General features: G+C 36.7%; 3 protein-coding genes, 1 long non-coding RNA gene and 1 pseudogene across 7 annotated transcripts; 3 read left to right on the top strand and 2 right to left on the bottom strand.

The window, feature by feature from the left end:
• Positions 1–1,197: 1,197 nt before the first annotated feature.
• ERD15 (dehydration-induced protein (ERD15)) lies at positions 1,198–2,954 on the bottom strand. Of its 2 annotated transcripts, none has more exons than XM_086642228.1 (3): positions 2,876–2,954; positions 1,827–2,226; positions 1,198–1,597 (listed from the first exon to the last, which is right to left on the bottom strand). In XM_086642228.1, the coding sequence occupies exons 2-3, from the start codon at positions 2,191–2,193 to the stop codon at positions 1,425–1,427; spliced, it is 540 nt and encodes a 179-aa protein (XP_086498354.1). In that variant the 5' UTR covers positions 2,194–2,226; positions 2,876–2,954; the 3' UTR covers positions 1,198–1,424. The 2 variants fall into 2 exon arrangements, with proteins under 2 accessions (XP_086498354.1, XP_086498353.1); XM_086642227.1 differs by having other exon boundaries at positions 1,827–2,222; positions 2,876–2,936.
• Positions 2,955–5,099: 2,145 nt separating this feature from the next.
• LOC147540329 (cytochrome C oxidase subunit) lies at positions 5,100–9,959 on the bottom strand. 3 transcript variants are annotated; one of them, XR_015225744.1, is made up of 7 exons: positions 7,854–8,457; positions 7,198–7,523; positions 6,869–7,021; positions 6,680–6,772; positions 6,387–6,445; positions 5,814–5,917; positions 5,100–5,431 (listed from the first exon to the last, which is right to left on the bottom strand). XR_015225744.1 is itself a non-coding variant. In XM_086642224.1 (7 exons), exons 1-7 carry the CDS (start codon positions 8,329–8,331, stop codon positions 5,219–5,221), a joined length of 1,416 nt encoding a protein of 471 aa, XP_086498350.1. In that variant the 5' UTR covers positions 8,332–9,959; the 3' UTR covers positions 5,100–5,218. The 3 variants fall into 3 exon arrangements, 1 of the variants encoding a protein (XP_086498350.1); XR_015225743.1 differs by having other exon boundaries at positions 5,814–5,923; positions 7,854–8,444; XM_086642224.1 differs by having other exon boundaries at positions 5,814–5,907; positions 7,854–9,959.
• LOC147540328 (E3 ubiquitin-protein ligase UPL5-like) lies at positions 9,199–11,931 on the top strand. Its single transcript, XM_086642223.1, has 2 exons — positions 9,199–11,001; positions 11,121–11,931. The coding sequence occupies exons 1-2, from the start codon at positions 9,522–9,524 to the stop codon at positions 11,789–11,791; spliced, it is 2,151 nt and encodes a 716-aa protein (XP_086498349.1). The 5' UTR covers positions 9,199–9,521; the 3' UTR covers positions 11,792–11,931.
• Positions 11,932–16,887: 4,956 nt separating this feature from the next.
• Positions 16,888–17,896, top strand: LOC147540327 (putative calcium-binding protein CML36 pseudogene; annotated as a pseudogene).
• Positions 17,897–21,042: 3,146 nt separating this feature from the next.
• LOC147540326 (uncharacterized) lies at positions 21,043–22,941 on the top strand. The gene is made up of 3 exons (XR_015225610.1): positions 21,043–22,040; positions 22,147–22,225; positions 22,694–22,941. It is a non-coding gene; the product is annotated as an uncharacterized LOC147540326 (long non-coding RNA).
• Positions 22,942–25,568: the final 2,627 nt, after the last annotated feature.

Here is a 25,568-nt window from a genome sequence, read left to right as displayed (position 1 = left end):
CAATGGGTACTCAAGATTAAGGCGGAGGTGTCGAGTCTCTTTGTGAGAATTCCATGAACCTTGAGGTTGTCCCGTTTAATAGTTAACTGCCACAACTGAAGACTCAGTTACAAGTCTGAGTCCCCATCACTTATTTATGAACTGACGCTCTTCGTATTGTCTGATAAGACTGTTCCAAAGTAAGTGAGGGTCTTTCTTCACCACGCAACTGATCATACATACTTTCTAATTCAGAGAGGAACATATGAACCCTAAGCCTAAGACGTCCTACATACGGAGGGCGATAGATTCAATATTTTTTCCTTTGACCGTGTTTCACTTGTCAATCTCTTGAAAAATTCTTGTTAAACACATAAAACTATCAATGTCATCTATTCATGGTGTTTTTTTCATATATCAGCAGAATAAGGATGCAGAAACCCATCAAAGTCACAAGGATTTACAAAATCACACTAATCTTCCAAGACATATAAACAAAACACCCCCTCCTTATAACCCTGCCCTATCTTTATCGATTATCCTTTCAGTTCTGCATTGGGATTAGATGGCAGCACCCCCTCTCCTCTTCAAGCGTGTTGTAGTAGATAGTTTTAGTTTTTGTTTACAGTTCTCTAAAATTCGAGGGTAGTAACAGAAATAATGGGTAATTGAGTGAAACGAATGTCAAATGTTATACGAGCTAAGCTAACGGGTAACACTATTCACCATGGACGTTTTACAAAGATAAGGATGGCCCGCAGTGTCGGAATTAAAAAGAAATTGTGGTACGAAATTTTAAAGAAAATAGTTTTCCGAGCAAATACAAACTCTGACCCCAGGCACTACCGCCATCATTTCACTCTTCACACTCTCTCTCTCTCTCTCTCTGCTATTCCCCTCTCATTGTATCGAAGGAGAATCTACCATTCTCCACAACCAAACCTCGAGGAGGGTCTCCGGCCGGTCAACCACGGAAGTCCAAAACTTCAAACCCTCATCAAGGTTTAAGGACCGAGAGACGCATGAAGTGAGAGAAATGATGGTGGTGCTCACCGGAGGTGGTGGCTGGAATTCGTGGTTGGAAAGGAGAGATGAGAGAAGAAAAAAAAATTAAAAAAACAATGGAGGTCCTCATAAATTGCAGGTTGCCTCGGACCTTTACAGACATGACACAGAGAAGACATGACCTTTACCGAATAAGAAATTCGCTAAAAACACTTTGTTTTTTGTCACTCATTTCCTTTTCTTCTTTTTTTACATAGCTTTTAACTACAGTTTTTCTACCAGCAGTAAGAACATCAACAGATTAACATGACAATTTTAGGGAAAATATAGAGACTTAGAAGTTCTCTACTATACAAAGATTAACAATAGAGAAGCTAAAAGAGACTACGTTCTGGTAGAGATGCAAACCGACGAAAGCCATTGACATGGCTAAATGCTCCTTAACGTGGCTGGTGGATGAAGCGTGGGCTGCTGCTTGAGCCACATTTCGGGCTTCCGTACTGTGTCGGTTTCTCACGGAGCTTCCCAATTTCCGAAGGTGATCTAGGGCTTCCTTTTGGAGATGATTTGAAAACGTCTAGATTCTTCAACAACGAGTGTGCTTCGTCAATCTCTGTTTACTCAAAGAAAAGACATACATTATCAACAAATTAGAATTTGACGAATCATGAACAATGTTTTCTCGATCAAAATATTATTGGCAGATTTTACTACAGGACAATTTTAAGGTAGTGTTTCTTTTCTAAGTCAGATCTGAAATCTGACTCGGCATTTTTATCGACTTGAATCAGACTTCAGAATGTATGCTTTTGTCTGACTGATCTAAGTGACTTATTACTTACCAATTTGTGATGGTTTATTGTTGATGCTAGAAGACGGCGATCCCTTCTTGTATTCGTCAATTTCAGCCGATCTAACCATTTCATCTAGCTCTCCCTCCAAATTCGGGAACTCATCATCTTCTACCGCACCAATTCCAAAGTCAAACGAGTCGGGAAGAAAACCAGCCATTTCGCTCTTGTCATTATCATCGAAGAAATATCCTTCCTCTTCTTGATTTTGGCTGAGCCAATAGTCATGGAACCATGTCGATGTCTTCACCAAATCCCACCATTCAGGCGAGAAATCCTCTACTTGACGGAAATGTTGCGGTATAAAGAGAGGTGCATTAGGGTTTAATGTCGATTTTCTTTCCGATACAGTAGCCATTTTCTTTCGACACGTTACAGTTTTCAGTACTATCTGATCAAAGAAAATGTTCATTAACATATCATTCTCATTATGAATACAATTTAATGAAAGATGAAAATAATCAACATAGATTTGGTTATTCAATCAACCAAGACAACTCAAAATCTTTCTATAATTCAATAAATGAGATGTTTTTAGGGTTTTCCCTAACTTAATCTGTGAATCAAATCAACATTTCTGCAGTAAAAAAATCAAGTCCTTATTACTCCCTACAACATTTCTTATATGAAACCCTAAATTTCAAAGATATGTCAAAGAAAATGTAATCAGGCAAGAACATACGGACCAAATTCAACAATTTCAAGATCTAAATCAAAGAGATCATTAAAATTAAATTTTTCGATTTTAATTTCAAGATCTAAATCAAAGAAGGCATCAAATTCGAGATTTTTAGATCTAAATCAAGAGATCATACAAATTATAGTCTTACTAAACTTCAAAACACAGATCGCACAAGAAAATTACTACTAGTACTTCCTCGATCAACAAGATCTAATTGAGAAATCATACAATTACAAATTTCAGATCTGATCAACAAAGATCTCACAAAATAGAAGTCCTTCAATGAATGGATCATCAGAAAACCCTAGATTATAGAAAAATACTTGAAAAAGAAACAATTATTGAATTTGGTTTTTACCTTGTCAAATTCGAAGAACGCGGTGATGATGATCTGAGATTTTTCGTTAGAAAGTAGACTCGGAGAAACGGGGAAGAAATGGCTGTATTTATAGAGAGATAGGTCCGGGAATTACGAACCTATTTATTTAGCTTCGGTTAGTACCGAACCTGAGATTTGTAGATATTCTTCGGTTTGGAGTTGACCAAGACCACTATTGGTTATTCTCGTTTGACCATCAGAGGAGTAAACCTTCAAGAGGTTTGACCGGAGTCAACCTCCAACACTTGTTGGCGCCCCCAAATATTGACTGATCAGCCCAAGGTCAAAATTATTATCTCGGACGGGGCCAGTCAAGGCGGAGTCAGATTGTCCAGCCTGACAGGTCTCAGGCTAGCTTAGTCTGAATCAATGCTTTGGACCTCAGACTGATACGGTCTAAGACCTTGAGCTCTTGCCTCGAATTAAGTTTGATGGTCTCCAACACACCAAGCTTTCAAAATTAAATATCGTAGGCGTACGTTAAGTCCCTCTTCTACTTCTCCTTTTTAAATCCTCTAGGTCAGCGATGGAAGAAGAACAAGAAATGAAACGAAGGTCGCACAAATGTTCAGAGGAAAGTATTTGATTTGTCTCATATGGTGACTTCGAGTTTTCAACATGATATGACAAAATAAAGAACTTATATTGTGTCTAGGGGTGTTTTTTTTTTTGTTGAAGTATCGTCTAAGTCCTCTTAAAAGTTCAAAAATACCTAAATGTAACCACAATCATTTCTACCAGTCATTTGCATCCATTCTCCTAGATTTTATAATAGGCACACCCTCTTTATTAGTGCCCGCCAGAAAAGAGCAGTCTAAAGGCCCTCGGACTAATATTCGGTGTTCGACTTGAACAATCAAGACTCATGCCAACCAAATACCTTCGGATAGCCCTATTCGTTGCCCCAAACTGTTCTGTTTGAGGCCCACAGGGAATGTTGAGAGAGGGGCGGGCCATTGACTAGGTTTTTTTTCCTGAAGAAAATTGACTAGTACTTGTATCATTAGATGGGGTATTAGGTATTGAACATCACTTGTTTATTTAACATAGCCCTATTCGTTAACCCACTCTAGTGATGTTGTTACTTGTTTATTTAACCCACTCACTTGTCTTATCTCCAATTTTGGGGGTTTAGTTTAGGTAAAGAGAGCTATTTGTAGAGTTAGATTAGTGATTTAGTTAATTCTCTATCCACTCTTAGATTTAGCCGAACAAATTAAATAAGAGAATATGTGAACGATGTGGCTGTGAGACAAACTCCCTCTCAAAATTCAATATTAAAGTCTTGTTTGGTGAACATCACTTTTGAACTTTATAATTTGGTGAACACGGTGGTGGACACATTCTAAAAATCAGCCTGAAATCAGACTACTCCGACTACTTTAATACAAATAAGGCTTCGGAAAGTTGAATTTTCATACTGTGGAAGCTAATATTGCAGCTCTTGCAAAGTATACTGGTAACTTATATCTGATTCAAACTACGGAGATTTATCAGACTCCTAGTTGCATTGCAAGTCAGTTGGCGACAAATTTTGCTAACATTATTTCTCGCTGAAGTAGCTAATAAAAGCTGGCAATAGCCTTAGTTCATAAAAAAATAAAAATAAAAAAATAAAACACTACCAATGTGATTTCATTTACTATGTTTAGCTTAGGCAAGATGCTTTAGTTTAGATCCCATATAACATCATTATCTTTATATCATCTATGCACTTAACATTAACTCATTAAGTATAAGCCATTAAAAGTCATTTACTGTCGACCTTCTAAGTTATGGATTTGTCGTTCCAAGTCAGGATATTAGTCATTCGATGACAGACCTATTCCAGAAGTACATTTTACGGCTTTTGTACGGTTTTTTGTGGTCAGAATTAAATTCCATGACGACCTAATCCACGCAGACCTATATGGATTGTTTTGGATTAGGCGCCACTGTGTGGACCAGAATTTGATCCCTAGCTTTAGGTCTTAAGAGTATACCCAAAACATGTCTACATCCTAAAGTACTGGCCTCGTACATATAGTCCAAGATTTCGGCACTGGGACAAAGTATTGTCTAACACGTGAAACGATTAGTCATTTCAGGTAAACCTACCTCCTAATCAAGGCCCCTCTAATCTTGGGAAAGAGAGCACATAAAGATGTCAACAATCATTTTCTTTATGTACTTCTCAAATGAAGAAACGAGGAACACTAAAAGATGATCGATGAAAAAGTGTATCTACTTGAGGTTCCTAAATATCGTTTAACAAAAACAAGATATACATTGTAAAAGAAAACGACAAATGAGTAATATGCACAGTAGCTAAGGTTTCAATTTTCAAGTACCTTTCTTTGCAGCTATAAGGAGCACAATGAAAATGGGAGAGAGAAGAAATAAAATGTACGGAATTGCTTGACTCAGTGGATTGTCTTCTTCTTCTTCTGTCAAGGAATAACTTGTTTTATCTTCCACAAATGCATCGAAGTAGTTTTTATAGCCTGTCCTGAATGAGGGAAAAGATGAACTCGTAACCTTCATCATTTCCATTGCCTGCAATATGAAATCCATAACTTCATGAACTGTATTTCATTCTGTTTTTTCTAGGTAAGGTGATTCTTTTTTGTTGTCTGAATCTTAATCGTCTCTGTGTGACTTATTTTGTCTAGGAGTCAATAGTCAAATCGGGTTTTATTAGATAGTGGACCCGTACGACTTCTTTTTATATACAAATGGACCCAAAATGAGCTTAATTCAACCAATCAGATGAGTTAGACGCACGAGTAAGACAAAAATTAAACACAGCCCGCACCAGCCATTCAGATGAGTCAGATTGAATTAAGAAAAGACACAACACACCTAAGTCTGAAAAAAAAAACTGAGTTTAAGATATGAGACCTCAATTTATAGACAAAACAATACTAACTAGAAGTACCTGGAAGCTAAAGCTGAGTTGTTGTGCTTTCTTTCTCACTTGAACATTTGGATGAGACTGGAGTTTTTCGTACATCACTCGAGCTTCAGATGACCTGTATGTCACTAGAACTGAATCTCATTTTTTCAACAATCGAGGACGATAAAAGTTGAAATCTAACATTTCTCAAAAGGCAAAGAAGGTATAAAATGATAATCCAAAATTTTATTTCAAAAACTAGTATTTGATAATCCCACTTCGGTTGGGTGGGAACACGTACCTTTCTCCACTGGGGAGACAAGGTTCGAATCTTACTATTCCCACGAATAATTTCCCTATTAGATTCAAAATCGAGGCATCCATCAATGCGGTTTTTGGTTTCTTAATATCGAAATTCTTTCACCAAATCACCATATGCAAGGCTATACTTTTATACCATGAAGTGTCTGAAGGTACATACTATTACTATTAGTAGCTAGCTCGTTCTCTCTAGTTAAGAAGCCAGTATAAGTATTTTATGATATTTTGTACAACTCGTACCCAAAAGAAAGAAAAATGATATTTCAGAAAAAAATTCTAGAATGGTTCTCATACCTACTGAGTGAATCGAGACAAATCGACCACTGCAAAGCCGCCAACCCATGAAGTTCATTCTGCATAGTAATCAGTTCAATTCGATTAAACGGTCAATACTGTCATATTGGAGAAGTGAGAACATTATATAACTAACTGAAGCATAAAAAGGGTGAAAACTCTGTAACAACCAGATGAAAACAAAAGGCTTGATTGGTCGGTGGTAGTTGTCTTAAAAATTACCGACCACAAACTTTTATGTCGGCTTGAAACTTATCGAAATGGATGAACTACTACAAAATTGAAATGCTTACCTGAAAAGCTAAGTCTTTCATTACTTTTTCGTAAAAGGGTAATGCTTGTTTAAGCTTGCCAATGTCCATCAAATCGTCTCCTTCTTTCAATGCCTACAATTAAAGAACTGAATAACTATGATAAATGTTCGAGAAAAATGCAAATGAACAGATTTGTTTTTGTTTTGTTCTTTGTCATCTAATTCGTACCTTCTCACACTCGGACTTTAGTTTCGGATCGATAACTAAGCCCACTTTATTCTTGTAGGCTGTGAGTAATTTCTTAGTTTGGGCATCTTTAGCAGCTTTATCTTCCGACGTTTCCAAAATCTCACCTGGACGAATGACTCTTCCGCCACCAAACTGAAAACCAGACAAGAAATGACTTTATAAGTAGACCGGGGCGCACCAACAACAACAACAACATTTACACGTCGAAAAGGAGATACAAGGAAGATAGTCTTCGACCGCAAATCAATAGAATTACGGGAATTGCAGAAAAGACTATCAAAATGTATAGAAGATAAAATTAATTGTACCGTCTTGGAAATGTTACTAGGCCTCGGAAAGACTCCCCAAGTTGAAACCTTAGGTTTATAAACATCAGAGTCATCTTCTTCTTTTGAATCCTGCTCGGGTGCTTTAGGTGCAAACTTGCTGGTATCCCCAACAATAAACTCTACCTCAGGTATATCATCGTCACCTGAATAAGAATCCACCATAGGAACCAACCCAGCTGGTAATCCTCTACTATTCTTCTTATCCGCAAAACCAAGACCCACGAAATCAATGCTGGAGATCGACGGTCCTTTCTTCTTACTGACAATTTTCTCAGGAACCCTCTCTGCATTATCATCCCATAGCCCTAGAACACAAGTTATACAAATTCTTCAAATTCTATACCTCGTTTACCGCATGTACACAAACTACTATCCCCCAAATTACGAGATCTAATGAGGTTTTTTGATTAAATAACAATTGAAGTTCAGTAGGACATACAAATCAAATATCAGAGGTTTTTTTTGGATACCCATTAACAGGCCTAGTTGAGTTCAAACAATTCAACCATTTCCGACAACATTTCTAAAACATTTCCACTGTTAATGCATAAATGCCCAATCTATTAATCTTATCTAAACCCTAATTCTAATCAAGCTAATGTTCAAACAAATTTTACCTCTCAATCAATAAATACCTGAAGTTTTCCCCTTTTCCTCAACAATATTACTGCTACTTAAACTTCCTCTGTTCTTATACTCTCTAGCTTTCTGCATAGAAAGTTTGATTGAAACAGGGATTTCCTTCGACCCACCATCGATTTCCTCAGAACCTCCACTTCTATCTACAAATTCAACTAATTTTTTAACTGGGTTTTGATTTTGAGCTTCTTCTTTAACCGAATCCGTCTCTGATTTTACTGATTTCTTTTTATAAGCTTTTGCTTTCAAAAAAGCTAGCTTTACTGGATCTGTAACAACTGGTTCATTTTCAGAAGATTTGGGGGCAGAAATATCAGAAGAATTTGAATCATTACTTGATGAAGCTAATAATTTGTGGGTTTTGGTGGGGGATAATCTGAAATTTGGTAATGGGGATAAATTGGTTTTGGAAGAAGAAACTCCACTAATGGAGTTGTGAGAGAAACCCCATGAAGCTTGAGTTATTAAAGCCATTTACAAGTTTGAAAAAAAGTTGAGTTAGGGTTTTGAAGTGGGAAATGAAGAGAACTCAAGGTTAGGGTTTCATGGCGGTTCAATTAGTAATTTAGTACTCTCTTCTAATTTGAGATAAGGAATTGTAATTTCGTCGGTGATCGTTACTGGGGGTGAGGGAAACCCGGAACCCGTCATTCACAACCCGAAATCAAGAGAGCCCATGGACACCCGAAACCCAGAAGTCGACTCAATGCAATCCGTTCGATAAGATACATGGGTTGGTCTCGGGTTCCAGGTGAGCCCAACTTGTTAGTTTGATCGAAACCACTCGCCCGAATACTTGCTTACAAATTTTACCCATTTACCCGAAACACTTAATTGGACAACTACACTCGTATTTTGAACTGTTCGAACAGACCTTCCAGATCTGCTCGAGCAGACCTAGAAGGTCTGTCCGACCTCCGGCGAAGGGAAACTCCCTTCGCCAGAGTTTAGAGAGAAAGATGAAATCAAAAAAAAAAATTTAGAGAGAGAGCGGAAGAAGAAGAGAGAGAGAGAGAGGGAGGTAGAAGAAGAGAGAGAAATCAGGAGAGAGAGGAAGATGAAGAGAAAAAAAAATTGAGTTTGAAGGTCGCCGGCCGGAAATTTGGCCGACCGGCGACCCATGCTGGAGAAGACGATGATGCGGCGTGTTAGGTGCCTTGGCAGAGAGAGGAAATGAGATGGAGGAGTGAGAGTAACGGAAAGTTAAAGATAACGGAAAAAGGGGGCCATATAAGAATATTTGTTAAAATAGGGGGCTAGGCAGGAAGCTGGTCACAAAGTTGGGGGCCATTTGGGAAATAATCCTTTAGAAAATAACCCAAAAAAAATTAGATCTCCTTTGTACGGGGCGCCAAGAGGAAGGTAGAGAAGTTTGAGGGGGCGCGTAAAGATACCCAATGGCCCAAATGGCCAAATAGGAAACTTTCTAATTCACAATCCTGAGTATAATGAAACCTAGACCTAGAGGAATTCTGACAACCTCAATTTCACTTATTATACTCTGCTTGAAACCCTAATTGTGAATTATTCATATAAGGTTTATAAACATACTACTACTGTTTATTGTTTACTACAAGTTAGGGTTTTTTTTATACTACTGTTTAGATTTAGAAAAACGGTAGGTAAACCTTCTTCTTTTTGTTTAGTTTCTTATCGAAGGAGGGATGAAAAGAGCCCCACTATGCCATTTCGAAAATCAAGCAGGGGAAATTGAATTCGTACCTAGGGTAGAATCAGATGTAATTTGGAAGCCCTTTATCACTGCCAAGTATCATAAGAGAGGGGTTCGAATTCTAAGAAATTTGGTATCTTCTATTTCACGCCTACTCATTACCAATGATAGTAGTGTTAATGAAGATGATGAATCGACAAGGGGAAATTGTGTGTTAGAGGGTTGTAAAGATTTCTTGAAGATGACCCCTCGAAATCGTAACAAGCATCAACATCTTAAACTATTTTACTGGTACAAAATACCCGATTATCTAGTCTATTTATACGAATCTCCTATCAGTAATAATAAAGATATAGCCGAGGAATCAATTCGGCTATTTCTCTTTCCTAATATTGGATCCTTTCCTGTACGCATTCAACACCTATTTTGTACTACAGTTTTCAGGTTCTGTCAACTTCTACGTGACCAAACAACAACGTCTGGTCGTTTATTGTACTACTCGTGTCGTCAGACATATGGATCTTTACTCAAGACACTTCCTCCTGCCAACGCAAACTATAAAAGAGGTTTTTTTGCATTGCCAGCTATGGTAATTCATATGTTTTACCCATTTACAAATGAGCTCACGAAACAATTGCTGATGAACATGAAGTTGATTAGACAATCGTGCTTCTGTCAAGTGCCTTTCGAGTTAAAATCACGATTTGAGAGTGATATTCGCGAGTTCTCTATATTCACACTCCATATGTGTCCAAAAATTGAGGATCATATGATTAAATTGCAAGATCCATCAATTGACTTTACTCCGAGACTTGGTAACATGAATTTTATCCTCAAGGAATGGTACAGTTCTAAAGACCCCGAATTATTTTACGGTGATTTTAATGAGTTGTTGAACAACATAGATCTTGGTCTTACTTATATGGATGATGGAATGGAGTACACCCGATGTACGGAATGTGAGTTCAACCATGGGTGGTCTTATTATCTTCCAATTCTTAAGGAATTAGACTTGATGTCGAAGCTTTATCATACTGCCGAAAAGAACCTTGCCTCCTGCTTGATTTCTCACCGAGATTCAGTAAATAAGCTTATTATGAAATCAAAGAGAGGCAATGAACATCAATGGCTTCTTAGACATAAGAATTTAGTAAGTAAAGAATCTAGAGAACATTTGATCAAGATGATGTTCCCGAATCAAGTAAAGAATGATTATGAACTACAGAATATGAATTCGATCATTATTGATAGATCAAGGTTATTAGTTGATTCTTTTGATCGTGTTGGGCTTGCAAATCCCATTTTGTTGCGGAATGGAATTATTCCTCGGTTTAAAAATGAGGGAGCTTTTGAAGCTGGTTCTGGAGTTTCCAAAGAATGGCTCCTCTTATTATGCGAACACCTTTTCGCTCCACAAAGTTCGCTCTTCCTATCATGTCCATGTGACCATCAAAGGTTTTATCCCAGTCCAGGTATATTGAAGATTTCGACATTTATTTGACTTTTTAATTTTCTGTTTGTCTTTCTTATGTTATATTTTGCGACAGAACTTTGGGCAATCTCTAAATAATTCCATCCTTCTTATTTGCAGCAAAACTGAATTCTCAACAACTTCAATATTATGGGTTTTGTGGTCGAGTGATCGCTTTAGCGTTGATGCATGACGTGCAGATTGGCATTGGATTTGATCGCTTGTTTTTCTTGCAATTAGCCGGAGGATCAAAACTCACTTTGGAAGATATACGAAATGCAGATCCTTACATGTATAAAAGCTGTAGAGATATCCTGGAGATGGATACAAAGTTGATAAACTCAGATTGTTTGGGTCTGACATTTGTTTGGGAAACTGAAGAAAAAGATGAGTGTGGGTCGAGGAAAATAGTGGAATTGTGTCCCGGAGGGAATACAATGGTCGTGAGTAGCATGAACAGAGAAGAGTATATCAAACTTGTTATTGAACATTGCTTCATCAAATCTATAGAAGAAAAGGTAAAACTATTTATCCAAGGGTTTGATGATGTTCTTACACGAAAGTGTCGAAAGATGTTTTTTGAGAGTATAGAATTGGAAGATCTTGATAATATGTTATTGGAGAAGGCAATTTGTGAAGAAGATAGAAACTGCAACGAAGTTGTTGGTGATAGTACGATTACTCCTTTTCAGAAAATAATTAGAACCACTTTGTCCTTGTCTAGCCAAACCTCTTTTCATCTGCCCCCTTTAACATGCAAACAACAGTCTGGGGGTTTTCGTATATATTGATTAGTTATCGTTCATGTAGTGAATTATAGGGATCGTGGTTTTAGTATTTGTGTATCGTTGTTTTAGTATTTGTGATTGAGTAACATAAATTGTACCTGGTTCGAAATCTAAATTAAATTCAAAGAGTGTCTAATGTCTTATCTCTTCCTTTTACTTTTACTTTTTGGAGAATTTCTTATCTTAATTTTGGGTCGGAGGCACGATTGCTCTTTTCGGTTGGCGGCACGACTGCACCAGTGCCTATAACTACTAAGCCAGAATATGAAAAAGTCAAGTACAAAACTACTGTATAAGAAACGGAATAAAAGAAAAGAGGACGAGGATAAAGTATACCTAAAGACTCAAATTTAATACTGACTTTTGCGAAACGGAATAAAAGAAAAGATGACTTTTGCGAAACGGAATAAAAGAAAAGAGGACGAGGATAAAGTATACCTAAAGACTCAAATTTAATACAGACTTTTGCACACAAAAAGGATAATTTGTTGCATTACTATCTATAGTGGGAATGACGTAAACGCGAAAAACATCAAATGTCTATCAAGCAGAGATGAGAATTTCTCATAACTTTTCCAGTCACCCCATTCGACCTTTCCCAACGTGCTAAGGCCGACCCAAACATTTGAAGTACTTAAAGGGAGTTAAAGTGTAATAACATTTCGACCGAAAACAATCATTTTTAGGTGCTTTCGACATGGTCGGCCCAGGAGGAGTTGGGGGAGGTTTAAAGGTATGGAATATTTCGGCAAGAGCCAAGAACTCTAATGTCATCTCCACCTTGAAGTCGACTTCTTATATCATCAGTATCAATGGACAGTTGAGATCTCAGCCCATTCAAGAGTATATTTGACTTCATCTCTCTCTATCATGTCTAGAAATCTATCTCTCTACAATTTCTCCTCTGACATCATTTCTCTCTCTACAATTCACCTCTTATACTCAAGACCTAATAATCAAATGGGTCACCTTTTATATAACAATTGTGATTTGTGAAAAAAATGGTTTACGGATCTTCACTTCTTTCTTTTAAACTACTTTATAAGGTGAGGTTGCAAAGAAGAGATAATGTGGCTATATCTAATAGAGGTTTTGTCATCTATTTTTAAATAATAGAACAATTTAAAGAAAAATGGAAGCTCGTAAAAAAATTGTTTGAGTAGTCGAAAAACTCTTTCTTTTCTATTGTCCGAGTAGTCGAAAAATACATTCTTTTTCTATTTCTAATAGAGATCCCGTATAAATTAGTCTAAATAGCCAATATGTCTGTATAGATTATAGGCAACGAATTTTATTTATGTATTAATTAAGTTTTTCAATTAAGTTTTTCAATTGTTCAAAATTATTCAGATTTGTCGTTACTTAATAAACTTTTTTAACTCTCTTGGTAATCATGTATCAATGTTTATAACTGAGTTCTGAATAACTATATGTAACGCCCCAAGCCTTAGCAGTTGCCGATATTGTCCCCGCTTTAACCACCCAGGCCCAAGCCCACACGGATACGGGGTTTTGTTCTTGGCGAAGGCACCACAAGCCCACCCAAAAGGCCTCGGTACTTACTAAGCTTGAGCTTACACATATAGCCCAGTCTCTGGACACTCTTGTGAGCAATGTGGGACTATTACAATCCCCCACCCTCAGCGAAGAGTCGCCCTCGGCTCTGATACCACTTTGTAACGCCCCAAGCCTTAGCAGTTGCCGATATTGTCCCCGCTTTAACCACCCAGGCCCAAGCCCACACGGGTACGGGGTTTTGTTCTTGGCGAAGGCACCACAAGCCCACCCAAAAGGCCTCGGTACTTACTAAGCTTGAGCTTACACATATAGCCCAGTCTCTGGACACTCTTGTGAGCAATGTGGGACTATTACAATCCCCCACCCTCAGCGAAGAGTCGCCCTCGGCTCTGATACCACTTTGTAACGCCCCAAGCCTTAGCAGTTGCCGATATTGTCCCCGCTTTAACCACCCAGGCCCAAGCCCACACGGGTACGGGGTTTTGTTCTTGGCGAAGGCACCACAAGCCCACCCAAAAGGCCTCGGTACTTACTAAGCTTGAGCTTACACATATAGCCCAGTCTCTGGACACTCTTGTGAGCAATGTGGGACTATTACAATCCCCCACCCTCAGCGAAGAGTCGCCCTCGGCTCTGATACCACTTTGTAACGCCCCAAGCCTTAGCAGTTGCCGATATTGTCCCCGCTTTAACCACCCAGGCCCAAGCCCACACGGGTACGGGGTTTTGTTCTTGGCGAAGGCACCACAAGCCCACCCAAAAAGCCTCGGTACTTACTAAGCTTGAGCTTACACATATAGCCCAGTCTCTGGACACTCTTGTGAGCAATGTGGGACTATTACAATCCCCCACCCTCAGCGAAGAGTCGCCCTCGGCTCTGATACCACTTTGTAACGCCCCAAGCCTTAGCAGTTGCCGATATTGTCCCCGCTTTAACCACCCAGGCCCAAGCCCACACGGGTACGGGGTTTTGTTCTTGGCGAAGGCACCACAAGCCCACCCAAAAGGCCTCGGTACTTACTAAGCTTGAGCTTACACATATAGCCCAGTCTCTGGACACTCTTGTGAGCAATGTGGGACTATTACACTATACATGTGTCATTTAGGTATATTTGACTTAATCCATATTTTCTAGGCTAGCCAGGCCTAGATTTGAATCCTGGCTAGAAGCACAGATGTGAAATATTTGTATCCATATCCAATCTCATTAGGTACAACCATATTCATATCCAATCTCATCATCTTCTTTTTTTTTTTTAAATGTTAGCATACTTTAGGGGTTATGATTCTGTGTCTCGAACTCTTGTCCTATAGAGTGGAAACCAACTTAGTAACCGCTCCAACTAAAAGTTGTTGACTATCCAATCTCATCTATTTACTACATTTTCAGTATTGGAGATAAGGGTATAAAAAGGAAACTAGTACCAGCCAGACACACCACGATATACGAAAACGGTTAATTCTGTTTTTTGGCACAAATTAAAAATATTGTTTGGTCAAGACTACATTGTCACATAGGCTTCATTCTGTCTTAATTCCCTCCCCTAGTCCCCTCTTAGGTTGTGTTTGATAGCAAATTAGAGAAAGGAAAAAAAACAGAGAAAAAATTACTCAGAGAAAAATTTACTCGAGGAAACATTTACTCTATAAATATTTTCATATTCTCCATTGTTTGTTTCGCTACGGGGAAAAATGGGAAAAAGAATTAATTTTTCTATTTTCCAATGTTTGGTATTTTAAGGGAATACATCGTTGGAATACCATGGGACTTCATCTAATTTATGTTCAACTCTTTTGAAACTCTTCCAAAACTAATGAGTTGATGTTTTTTTTGTTGAACATAATGAGTTGATGTTGATCATGTCAGAACAGGTTTGGACAAGTAGATTTAGGAAAGGGAGATCTCTTTTTTTTTTGTTGAAACAGGAAAGGGAGATCTCACTCGAGTGGAGATGGTAAAACAAATTCTAAATTTATTTCTAATATAATATTTCATGTTCACACTTACTTATATAACATAACTAAACAACCCAAACTAGGAGGGAATTCATATCCAAAATATGTCTTCAAGCAATGATGGAGAAGTCAACTTTATAGGCAAACCCGAACCTTATTTCACACAGTATAGAGAGAATGCCCCAAATTGCTTCTTTGGGTTAATCAAAAGCCTTGTGTGTTCCTTCAACAATGAGGAATTTTAGAGAGAGAAAGAAGCCTTGTGTGTTCCTTCAATAGTAAGCTTCTTCTTTTGTCTGGTGCGACTCACAAGTCTGCCGCCTCCTAAACCTCAGAAGCCACCATGTCTGTCCATCCCTGCACTTTCTATATCTCAACTTTCTCTCTCTAAACTGGTTTTTATCTCAAAAATGTATTTTTTTCTTTGATTTACCAGAGAAATGAAGGTATTCTATGTCAGCCCAACTAGTGAGCTCTTACCTGTGATTAATGAAGTTGATAAACACTATTGGACAAAACAAAATCAATTCTCACAAACTCATTTTTAGATTTTAAAAAACTTCAAGGTTTTCTAAGTGTGAGTAATGGCTGAATTCTTAGAGATGAAGTCTCGTCAATTGGCTGAGTTTAAATCAGTATCGAAGGAACAACCAAGACTTAGATCGACCAAGGAAGAAACGTTTTGGACTTCTTCTCTCTAAAACCTCCTGTGAAGTCATCCTCTTTGTTTCATTCTCTACAGTAGGCAAGAGACCGAGAAAATGAGTGAGAAAGGGGGGGAGAAGCAGTGATAGAGAGAGGGGGAGAAAAGTAGTGACAGAGTGAGAAAGATTAATAGAGATATTTTCTTTTTACCCAAGGGAGAAATTTTTTCTTATATATACGGAGGGTAACAAATTCTCTGTATTTTGAGAAAAAGAAGGAAAAGTGGGTCACGTGACTTCCAACTTTTTTTCCTCACAATAGCCAACCAAACGCAAGAAAAATACAATATTTGGAGAAAATATTTCTATTTTCTCCGGAAAATCTCCTATCAAACACAACCTTAATCTCTCTCCCTTTCTCCGACCAAATCCTCCTTTTGAGTGTGATGATATTTTTCTTCCCACCAACTAGTGAACTAGAGATTCAACAAAAAAAAAAAAAAAAATCGTAAAAGAGGGAATATGAGATGAAGGGAGAGAACGAAATTTCCATCATAGTACCAAAAGTTTGAATCGATACAATATAGATTTCTTTTTAGATTGATACATCGAGACGATGTGATAAGGACGACAACTGTCAATGTACTACTAGCTTAAAACTCGAGAAATTAAATGACCTATACCTTGACGAATTAAATAGTCTAAATCCTACATAAAGTATTTTTTATATTTAAGTTTAATGTTCCTTGGTTAGAAAAACAATATAAGTAGTTCAACAAAAAAAAAAAAAAAAAAAAAACAATATAAGTTGAGCACGGGTGGCTCACGCTTCAAGAAGCACTCTTGCCGTGACAAATAAACACAAAAACAAAAGTCAAAATGTCACAAATAACCCCACAAAAATCACAAACTATAAATAAAAAGAAGAGGATTTCAAATCACAAGGAAGTTTCCAAGAAGCTCACTCTGTCATTTCCTCACCACTAAATTCTCATCATTTAAGACCATCTTCCTCCCCTCTTTTCTCTCATCACACTAAAAAACCCTAATAACTATTTCCTCTCTTTTCTTGTAGTATCATGAAACTAACCAAATTTAACCCTAAAAACCTTTTCAAGATCAAGAAACCTAGATCATCATCACTCTCTAGATCTTCTGATCAACAATTTGGTTCTTCTTCATCATCATCATCAGATAGAACACCAACTAGTGTTCTTCCATTATCATATTATCAAGAATCAAAATTCTCAGAAAATGACTCCAATTTAGAACTCATTCAAGCGTTTAAATTGATTGATAAAGACGGAGACGGTAAAATTTCGATCAATGAATTTATAAGTCTACTTAAAAGTGTTGGATCTGAAAAAGAAAATGAAGAAGAAGAAGAATTATTGAATATGTTTAAAGAGATTGATAGAGATGGTGATGGTTATATAAATTTAGAAGAATTTAGTTTGATTAGATCTGCTTTTGAACCTACTAGTACTAATAATTATAGTGGTGGATCAGAAGAGATTCGTGATGTTTTTGAGTTATTTGATTTAGATGGTAATGGTAAGATATCAGCTGAAGAATTATTAGGGGTTTTTATGAAGATTGGTGATGATAAGTGTACTTTAGATGAGTGTAAACGTATGATTACAAGTGTTGATTCTGATGGTGATGGGTTTGTTTGTTTTGATGATTTTTCAAGAATGATGGGACTTCAAAGATGATGAAAACCCTAATGTCAGGAAATAATTAAGAAAAATAAGTAGTTCAATAAATAAGTATGATTGATGATTTAAGTAAATATATTAGGGGAATTAGGTGTTATCATATAATGAGGAAAAAGAGTAGTAAAGTTGTGTTTGTTTTTGTTTTTTAACACTTACTCAATGTGAATTAGTTGAGTTCTAAGTTGCTTGTTAAAATTGTTTAGTAGGGTACTTATCTCTATGTTGATCTAGACAATATAAGCAAAATCACAAGTAATCTTTTTTTTTCCCAATGGACCTCTTAATTTGTTTAACTTTTCTCTCTGGCGGATTGTACTAGTTTTAGAATTGGAAAAAATATTAAAATTTTACTAATTACTAATCATCGACGAGTAACCTCAGAGTCCTTACTACGGTTGGTCGACCCATGCGGAAAATAGCCACAGCCCACAAGTGCCTTGGGACAGGGGTGGGAATTGGGTTGGACCTCATTGCCCTTACGATCAGCCCCGTGCAAAAAGCAACCGCAACTGACTTGGATAGGAATCTGTTTGAACATGCCTCGAGTCAGGTTACTAGGGGTAGAAATTGGACTGAACTTTATCGTGCACTATTTTCGTTATCGTAGTTGAACGAGCTAATGAGACAGTCTTATTGGACAAGAAACTATAGCCATTAATCATTATGGTAATCCGACGGGCCAACTGGCAGTCTTACAAGGTTTAAGGATGGGTGAACAACCGGGTACCTTCGAGTGGTCGTTATAGGCAGGGCTCAGGTGACTTGTGGACTCAGATATTCAGATCCAGGCAATCGTGTGGTCGTGTTTTTTTTCCCATCCCTACTTTGGGTCACCGTGTTACTATAATATGGCGATATAGAGTAGTTTTAAGACGCTCCCTGTATGTTTAAAGGCACCTCCATCAAAGTAAACGAGAATTTGTGAATGTAGGCGGTCCCTTCTAACACTTAAAGGCAGCAGGCAACGCCTTTAACACTTCCCCCAACCAACTCCAGAAAGTCCTGGAGGTCCCAGGTTCGAATCTCAGAGAAAGTGGAATATTTGATTTATTTGAATTGGGATTATTAGGGTATAAATAATGTAGTTGGGCTTTAGGCCATTGTTTAGTTGGGCTATAGGCCCGGTTCTGTTTGAGTTCGAGCGGGCGGTTATCGAGCTTATCGACTACCAAAAAAAAAACTACCAAATAATAAAATACATGTTCATTCAAGTATCATTAAATCATTACATGATAGGGATACATCATGAATATATTTTATTACGAATTGAGTAAGTTCAATAACTACTATGTCACGGACATCTTGAGTTAAGAACTATATAAAGACTCTTAAAGTCATGTTATGGGGAGTGAGATCTCATTTATTCACACTTCAATCTTATTTATACTTAAATTCAATATTCAATACAATATATATAATATATCTCTCTTTCTTCAAAATCAAATTTGAGAACTCTGGTATGCGAAGTACGTACGCAATTTCTACGCGTTTAAAAATACTATCCACGAGAGCATAACATGAGCTATTAGTGCGTTGATAGATCAACTCTTGTTTTTTTTTTCTTTCTAATCTTGCTTGCAGCATAAAATCATCATATTATATACATTAAATTAAATAGGGTTAGAGGCATGTTTTTTTTTTTGTAAAAGGGGTTAGAGGCATATGATTGATAATTTTTATTCTCAGCCTCAAACTTTTGTTTTTGTTGAACTAATTCTCAGCCTCAAATTAAAAAAAAAAATACTAATACCTCAGATGGTCACACATTTGATTTTGGGTAATAGACAAAATAATTGTAGTGGATCTTGACAATGATATGACTATTGAGATACAAATAGAATAATTATTGAGACATGTTGCAGATCAAGTCAGCTGGTTTTTTTATACTTTCTTCAACCCAAAATGTAAAAAATGGACAAGTTTTTCCTTGAAAAAATGAATGTGGGCAGTTGATTGTTTGGTTTTGTCACTGTGACAAAATTAATGGTCTCACTAAGGGGGGGGGGGGGGGGGGGGGGGGGGGGGGGGGGGTTGTGGAGCGGGACTTTCACAGACTTTCATAGACAAAATGTCCCGTAGACATTTCAAGACATTTCGGATGAGTTATTATAGACAACATGTGTTCATAGACATTTTCAAGACATTGAGAGTTTGTAGACAAAATGTCTTTATAGACATTTCAAGACATTTGATCCATAGACAAAATGTCCTGGGGACATTTTAAGATCTTGAGTCCATTGACAAAATGTGTAATGCATATTATATTTGTGCTAATCAAAAATATATTTTTCGACTTTTGTAGACATCTGTGAATATTTGTGGACATTGATGGACATTTGGTAGACATTTATTATTTTAATATTATTATTATTTTTTAATTACATGAAATAATATATTTATACTAACATTTCAAAAATATATTTTTCGACTTTCGTAGACATCTGTAAATATTGTGGACATTGATGGACATTTGGTAGACATTTACTATTTTAATATTATTATTATTGTTTAATCACATGAAATAATATGTTTATACTAACATTTCAAAAATATATTTTTCGACTTTCGTAGACATCTGTGAATATTTGTGGACATTGATGGACATTTGGTAGACATTTATTATTTTAATATTATTATTATTGTTTAATCACATGAAATAATATATTTATACTAACATTTCAAAAATATATTTTTCGACTTTCGTAAACATCTGTGAATATTTGTGGACATTGATGGACATTTGGTAGACATTTATTATTTTAATATTATTATTGTTTTTTGATCACATGATGGACTTCAAATGTCTCTTGTTTTTTGAAAGACATTTTGGCTTCCAAATTTGTCCCAAATCCTTCACAAATTCATCAAACTATGAAGTCCACCAAAGTCTGGGACATATTTTGTCTACAATCGAATGCCTCGGACTTTCATAGACTCTCAAATGTCTGGATTTGAATGCCTCAGACTTTCGTGGACTCTCAAATGTCTGGATTTGAATGCCTCAGACTTTCGTGGACTCTCAAATGTCTGGATTTGAATGCCTCAGACTTTCGCGGACTCTCAAGAGTCCGCGAAAGTCTTGCTCCACTACCCCCCCCTAAGTTAGAAATATCATGGTTCTAATTTAGGTGCCTTTAAACTTTTTTTGGTTGAAAGGTACGTGCCTTTAAACTAAATTTCAACTAAAACTGACGCACCATTTGGAATTTCCAAAGGCACCTCAGAAATATGGTTTTGCGAAAGACACTCCTTTGGCCTGAACAAGAAGCGCTCTCTTAACCGTTTTTCTCGCTCGAATCATGCCCACCCAAAGAGCAAAAAGATGAAGATTAAGATGAGATGAAAAGATTAGGTATAGAAGTTAGAGACAAAAATGAAAGACAAGATTTTGAAAGATTTTGAAATGGTATAAAGAATGTAAGGGTCTGTTTGATACGTGGGAAAACGGAGTGAGAAAATCGATTTTCTTACGAAAATCGATTTTCTGCCGTTTGGTTGGGCTAAATGGTGGGAAAGTGGAATTCTTATGGGAAAAAATTGCTGGAAAATACTTTAAAAAATTTTACCATAAAAAAGATGAGAAAAGCCTTTTCTTACTCACTCATGTTGCGCTCTCTCTCCTCCCGTGAAAAAAAAACTTCTGCTCCATCACTCTCCCGCCTATATTCCTCCATCTCTCGTCTAAATCTCCCTAAATCTTCAGACTTTCATTCCTCTCATTAATCAATTTCTCTCCCTCAATCCATCAACAAAACCCTAATCTTCCAATTACCCTTATTAATCAGTTTATCTTCTTCAATCAAGAGATGACAAAATCGAGTAAGTAAAAATCCCATCTTTCCATCTCCAAATCTTTGTTCTTCTGGATTTTTGTAACGGATGAAAATGGGGGAAGGAATATACCCATTTGGATCAGTTTTGATGAGCTTGTTGGGTATTTTCTTGGATTTTGATCAGTTATGAGCCGAATTTATAAGAGATATTACAGAAAAATCTCAAACTGTTTCTCTCTTAGATTTACAATATCAACTAGTAAGCAGTACATCTAACCCATACCTAATACCCATCTTTCTATCTCCATCAATTTGTAAGAGATTTTTGCTTTTGGTGCTTATTAGGTGTTTGTTAGAATTACTCAACCAAGTTTTGGACCAATATTTCAGAATGATCCTATACTGAAATCTCGTTTCTTACATGATCCTATATTGAATGGGTTCATGGAGCTCTTATTGGATCTTTTTTGTATCTGTCTTGAACTCTTATTTATTTCATTATAGAAGCTGATGCACGAACAACTTGACTTGTTGCCTTTAGCAGAAGTTGCATGTATTGTTGTTATATTTTCTAGTGTTATTAAAAATAAAAAAGGAGGCGAGGCGAATTTAACCCTTGGTGGCATTGATCTTAACAACTCAGGTACGTTGCCGCACTTCATTGAATTACGTGGTGTTACTGTGACTTTAAGATATAGATCATATTAATTAGTAGCAACCTACTGATATTTCTTCGTTGGAAATTACAGTGTTGTCGTCAAAGAAGATAAGAAGCTTTTGACAGTGCTTTTTCCTAATGGTCATGATGGCAGAGCTTTTACTCTGAAGGTACTTTCTTATTGGGTGTCCATCCTCTACCTTAAGGGCTTCTAAAGCTAGGACTGGTTCATGTCCTGAACATTTCCATCATATTCATTTTATGTTTCAGTTCAGTACACTGGAATGATTTTGAATTTTAAGTTTTCTTTTTTATAAATTTCTGGATACTGCTATGCTACAGTATAGATTCCTTAGTCCTTCAGGTTCATCAGCGGTTAACAGTTAACATATATGACAAATTAGATGTTTTGGAGATGTTGGATTTAACTTGGTTTGTTCTTTTACATAAAGCGAACATTTTGTAGTAGTGCAGTCCACTTGATATCCAATGATGGCATGTGATCAAAACTTACAAGAGCATGAACAGGGTCGATCCATCAAATAAAAGATTAAAGCTTCTTTTCTTTTCTCAATATAGTAATTCTTTTCTCAATATAGTTTTTAGTTTTGATATTTGACACTTCAATCTTGATTAAGGTGGTTTAGGTCCTACAAATGGTGAACATACTTTGAACCTCAACTTGAAGATCGGAGTGTCATACTTGGACCGACACCAGAGGTGGTCTTCAAAAAGAGCAGTTAGCAACAATTATGTGGGAGGGGTATCATCGGTGAAATCATATATAGATGTCTTTTACTCCCTTTACGTTGTTTATTATTTGTTTCTTTGAATACTTGTATTGAATCAAAACCAGTATCTTTGTTAGATTTCAATTTTTTGGCCATTAACTTGGTTTATTTTGTTTAGTCTTTATGGGATATCTATCACAATGGAATAGCATTGACATTTAGAGGAGATATACCAAGTAATTTTTATGATATTAGATTGAATTTCATGAGAGAAACTAAAGTTTCAAGGAATTTTTTAAAGGCACTCCAAATTTTCCCACAACCAACCAAACAGTGGAACTTGATTTTCATATAGGAAAGAAAGTCCTTTTCTTTCCCATCAGAAAATGTTGATTTTCTTACTCAACATTTTCTCACGTATCAAACGGACCCTAAATATAAAAGTACTTAGAATAAGGGTGTTTTTAGGCACTCTAGCCTTTTGCCTTTGTACCACCCTCTATCGGCACTCCTCTGGATCTTATATTGAGCAGTCTGAGACTCATGGACTAAGTGGTCTGAAAACACTCAGACATACCTGAATTTGTGTTATTCAAGCTTAAGATTAGATCCAATCTGACTGTCCTCGGACTATCCATTATGTGGGGGTACCGAAAATGAGAACGGACCAAGAACAATTTGTCGGCCGTCTATCGACCAACCCTTAAGAGTAAATAGAGAGTGGGCAAGGCTAAGGGAGGAGGTTATGTTGGCTTGCTTGTCTAGTTCCTCCTGTCAGGGAACAACATGAAGGAAGAAATTAAGAATAACAAAGGCAGGCAACCTGAGTTTCAGTGCCCAAACAATGTACTAGCTGAACCCCATTTAGATCTGTTAAACTGAATAGACAGTGCACCTGCCTGATAAGGTAAGGTTAGGAATCAAAGGACATATTTAGATGGAGACAGAAGGAGAGTTTATGGAGAGAGAAAGTTAAGAGAATGACATGACTTGGTTTAATTTTCAAGTTGGTAAGGAGGATAGGTCCCATCATTTATTTTTTTTTCTATATATCAAATCATGTCACATCTTATCAGATATCACATCAAAGCTCTCCACATTTTTCCTTAGGAGAGACTATGGGGTCTCCTCTTTTTTCTTTTCTTTTTTCTCTTGGCCCGCCCTTACTCCTAACATTCGTTGTCTTAGAGCATTCGGACAACGAATTGTCCCCAATCCAGTCCGTTCGGCGGTGCCCTCGGGCTGTCCTGTATGTGGGTTTCGTACTGATCAATCCGAAAGTCAAACAAGTGCAAAGAGAGAGGTGGCCTAAATTATCCTTTGTTTTGTGGACCTTTTTAAAGGGGTGTGCAGGAATTAAAAACCCAAACATCACATAGAATTATATGATATATTTAGGGACGTACTAGGATTTACGAAGACTTTTGGCTTTGATTTGAAGTCCTACTGGAAGGCCGATGTACTGTCTACAATATCGAACTATTTTCTACATGTGTTCTTAACATTATAACCCTCTTTATGAAGTGTTTGGAATAAAATCTTTAGAAACCCACGAAGTTCGAGTTAAATAGATATATAGAAGTGACATAACTTGAAAGAGCCGGAGAGAAAGAAAAAGAAAGAGAATAGTATGAAGGAGAAGGTATTAATTTGGAAAAGAAGTATGTACATTGATTGAGAGAAAATATTAAGTAAAAAAGTATTCAGAAACAGAAATTACAAATTGTTCTACAAAAAAATATTTAGATTGGAGGCTACACGATATATAAGTCAACCTGTGAAGGTTAAATTGTAGAATTGGTCGTAATTTGCGGGCTAAATAGAAATAAACTAAAATTTGGTTTGCCCTCCTTGGTGTATCATCATCATCATCAAGTTGTAGACATAACTTATTGATTTTATTTTATTTCTGTTGAAAGATATGTGATTTTATTTGAATCCCCTTGGCTCAAACTAGGGTTGAAATTACCTATGATTTGTTTGTTTTTTCCTTTTTACCCCATTCTTAAGGTATTACTTCCACTTTAAGCCTCCAATTTGGTCCCTTAATTTTTGTCTAATTTCTTTTTGGCCTTTGTTTTCATTAATTCAAATTTGACTCAAAGTTGGTGGCTTCCATCTAAGCAATGCTTTAATTGCTTTTTGTATTGAGATACGTGTGTAAACACGTGATATAAGACGCGGATCGAGATGAGAAGATCCGACGATCAAGACTATTGCAAGATATTTGAAGATATGTGAAGATCTAGAATATTCAGTTTCATATATTATAATATTTCTTGTAATATATCTAATATTATTGTTAGATAATATTTATATTGTTTCCTAGTTCAGTTAAGGGAAACTAGGAAACCCTAAACCTTCTCTATAAATAAGAGAGGATTCTAGGAGTTAAATCATTCGATTACTATTCGATTATTGTAACGAATCACCACAGTTGTGGTTAATAAAGTATGTAGCCATTCAGGTTTTATCCGAGGATGTTGGTCGTGAATATCCGACCGAACCTCGTTAAATATGTGTCGTCTAATTTATGTTCATCTATCTCCGATTATCACATAATCGTGATTTTAACATGGTATCTGAGCAGGTAGTTCAATCCTGATTCAAGCTTCCGTAATTTTCTAATATTTTTTTTAAATGTTGTGATTATATAATCGATCAATCTCTTGGTCGACTTTTTTCAACACCAAGTTTGTGTCTTGTGACTTCTTTTTTTTCAAGCTTCATTGAGCAACAGAAACCACCTGAGTTGACACAAGAAGAATGCATTTTCTCTGTC

Source organism: Eschscholzia californica, unplaced genomic scaffold (assembly GCF_041429995.1).
Source record: "Eschscholzia californica isolate CP2 unplaced genomic scaffold, dmEscCali1.0.p SCAF_5, whole genome shotgun sequence".
Lineage (NCBI taxonomy): Eukaryota > Viridiplantae > Streptophyta > Magnoliopsida > Ranunculales > Papaveraceae > Eschscholzia > Eschscholzia californica.
This window is presented reverse-complemented; position numbering and strand designations above follow the sequence as displayed.

Bases quoted from the DNA above. Each gene is read 5' to 3' on its own strand.
- ERD15 (XM_086642228.1), bottom strand. From the start codon at position 2,193: ATGGCTACTGTATCGGAAAGAAAATCGACATTAAACCCTAATGCACCT. The intron at 1,598-1,826 runs GTAAGTAATAAG...TTGAGTAAACAG, and splicing joins CAATAAACCATCACAAATTG to AGATTGACGAAGCACACTCG.
- LOC147540329 (XM_086642224.1), bottom strand. From the start codon at position 8,331: ATGGCTTTAATAACTCAAGCTTCATGGGGTTTCTCTCACAACTCCATT. The intron at 6,773-6,868 runs GTACGAATTAGA...CTTTAATTGTAG, and splicing joins TAAAGTCCGAGTGTGAGAAG to GCATTGAAAGAAGGAGACGA. The intron at 5,908-6,386 runs GTATGAGAACCA...AGTGACATACAG, and splicing joins TGTCTCGATTCACTCAGTAG to GTCATCTGAAGCTCGAGTGA.
- LOC147540328 (XM_086642223.1), top strand. From the start codon at position 9,522: ATGAAAAGAGCCCCACTATGCCATTTCGAAAATCAAGCAGGGGAAATT. The intron at 11,002-11,120 runs GTATATTGAAGA...TCTTATTTGCAG, and splicing joins AAGGTTTTATCCCAGTCCAG to CAAAACTGAATTCTCAACAA.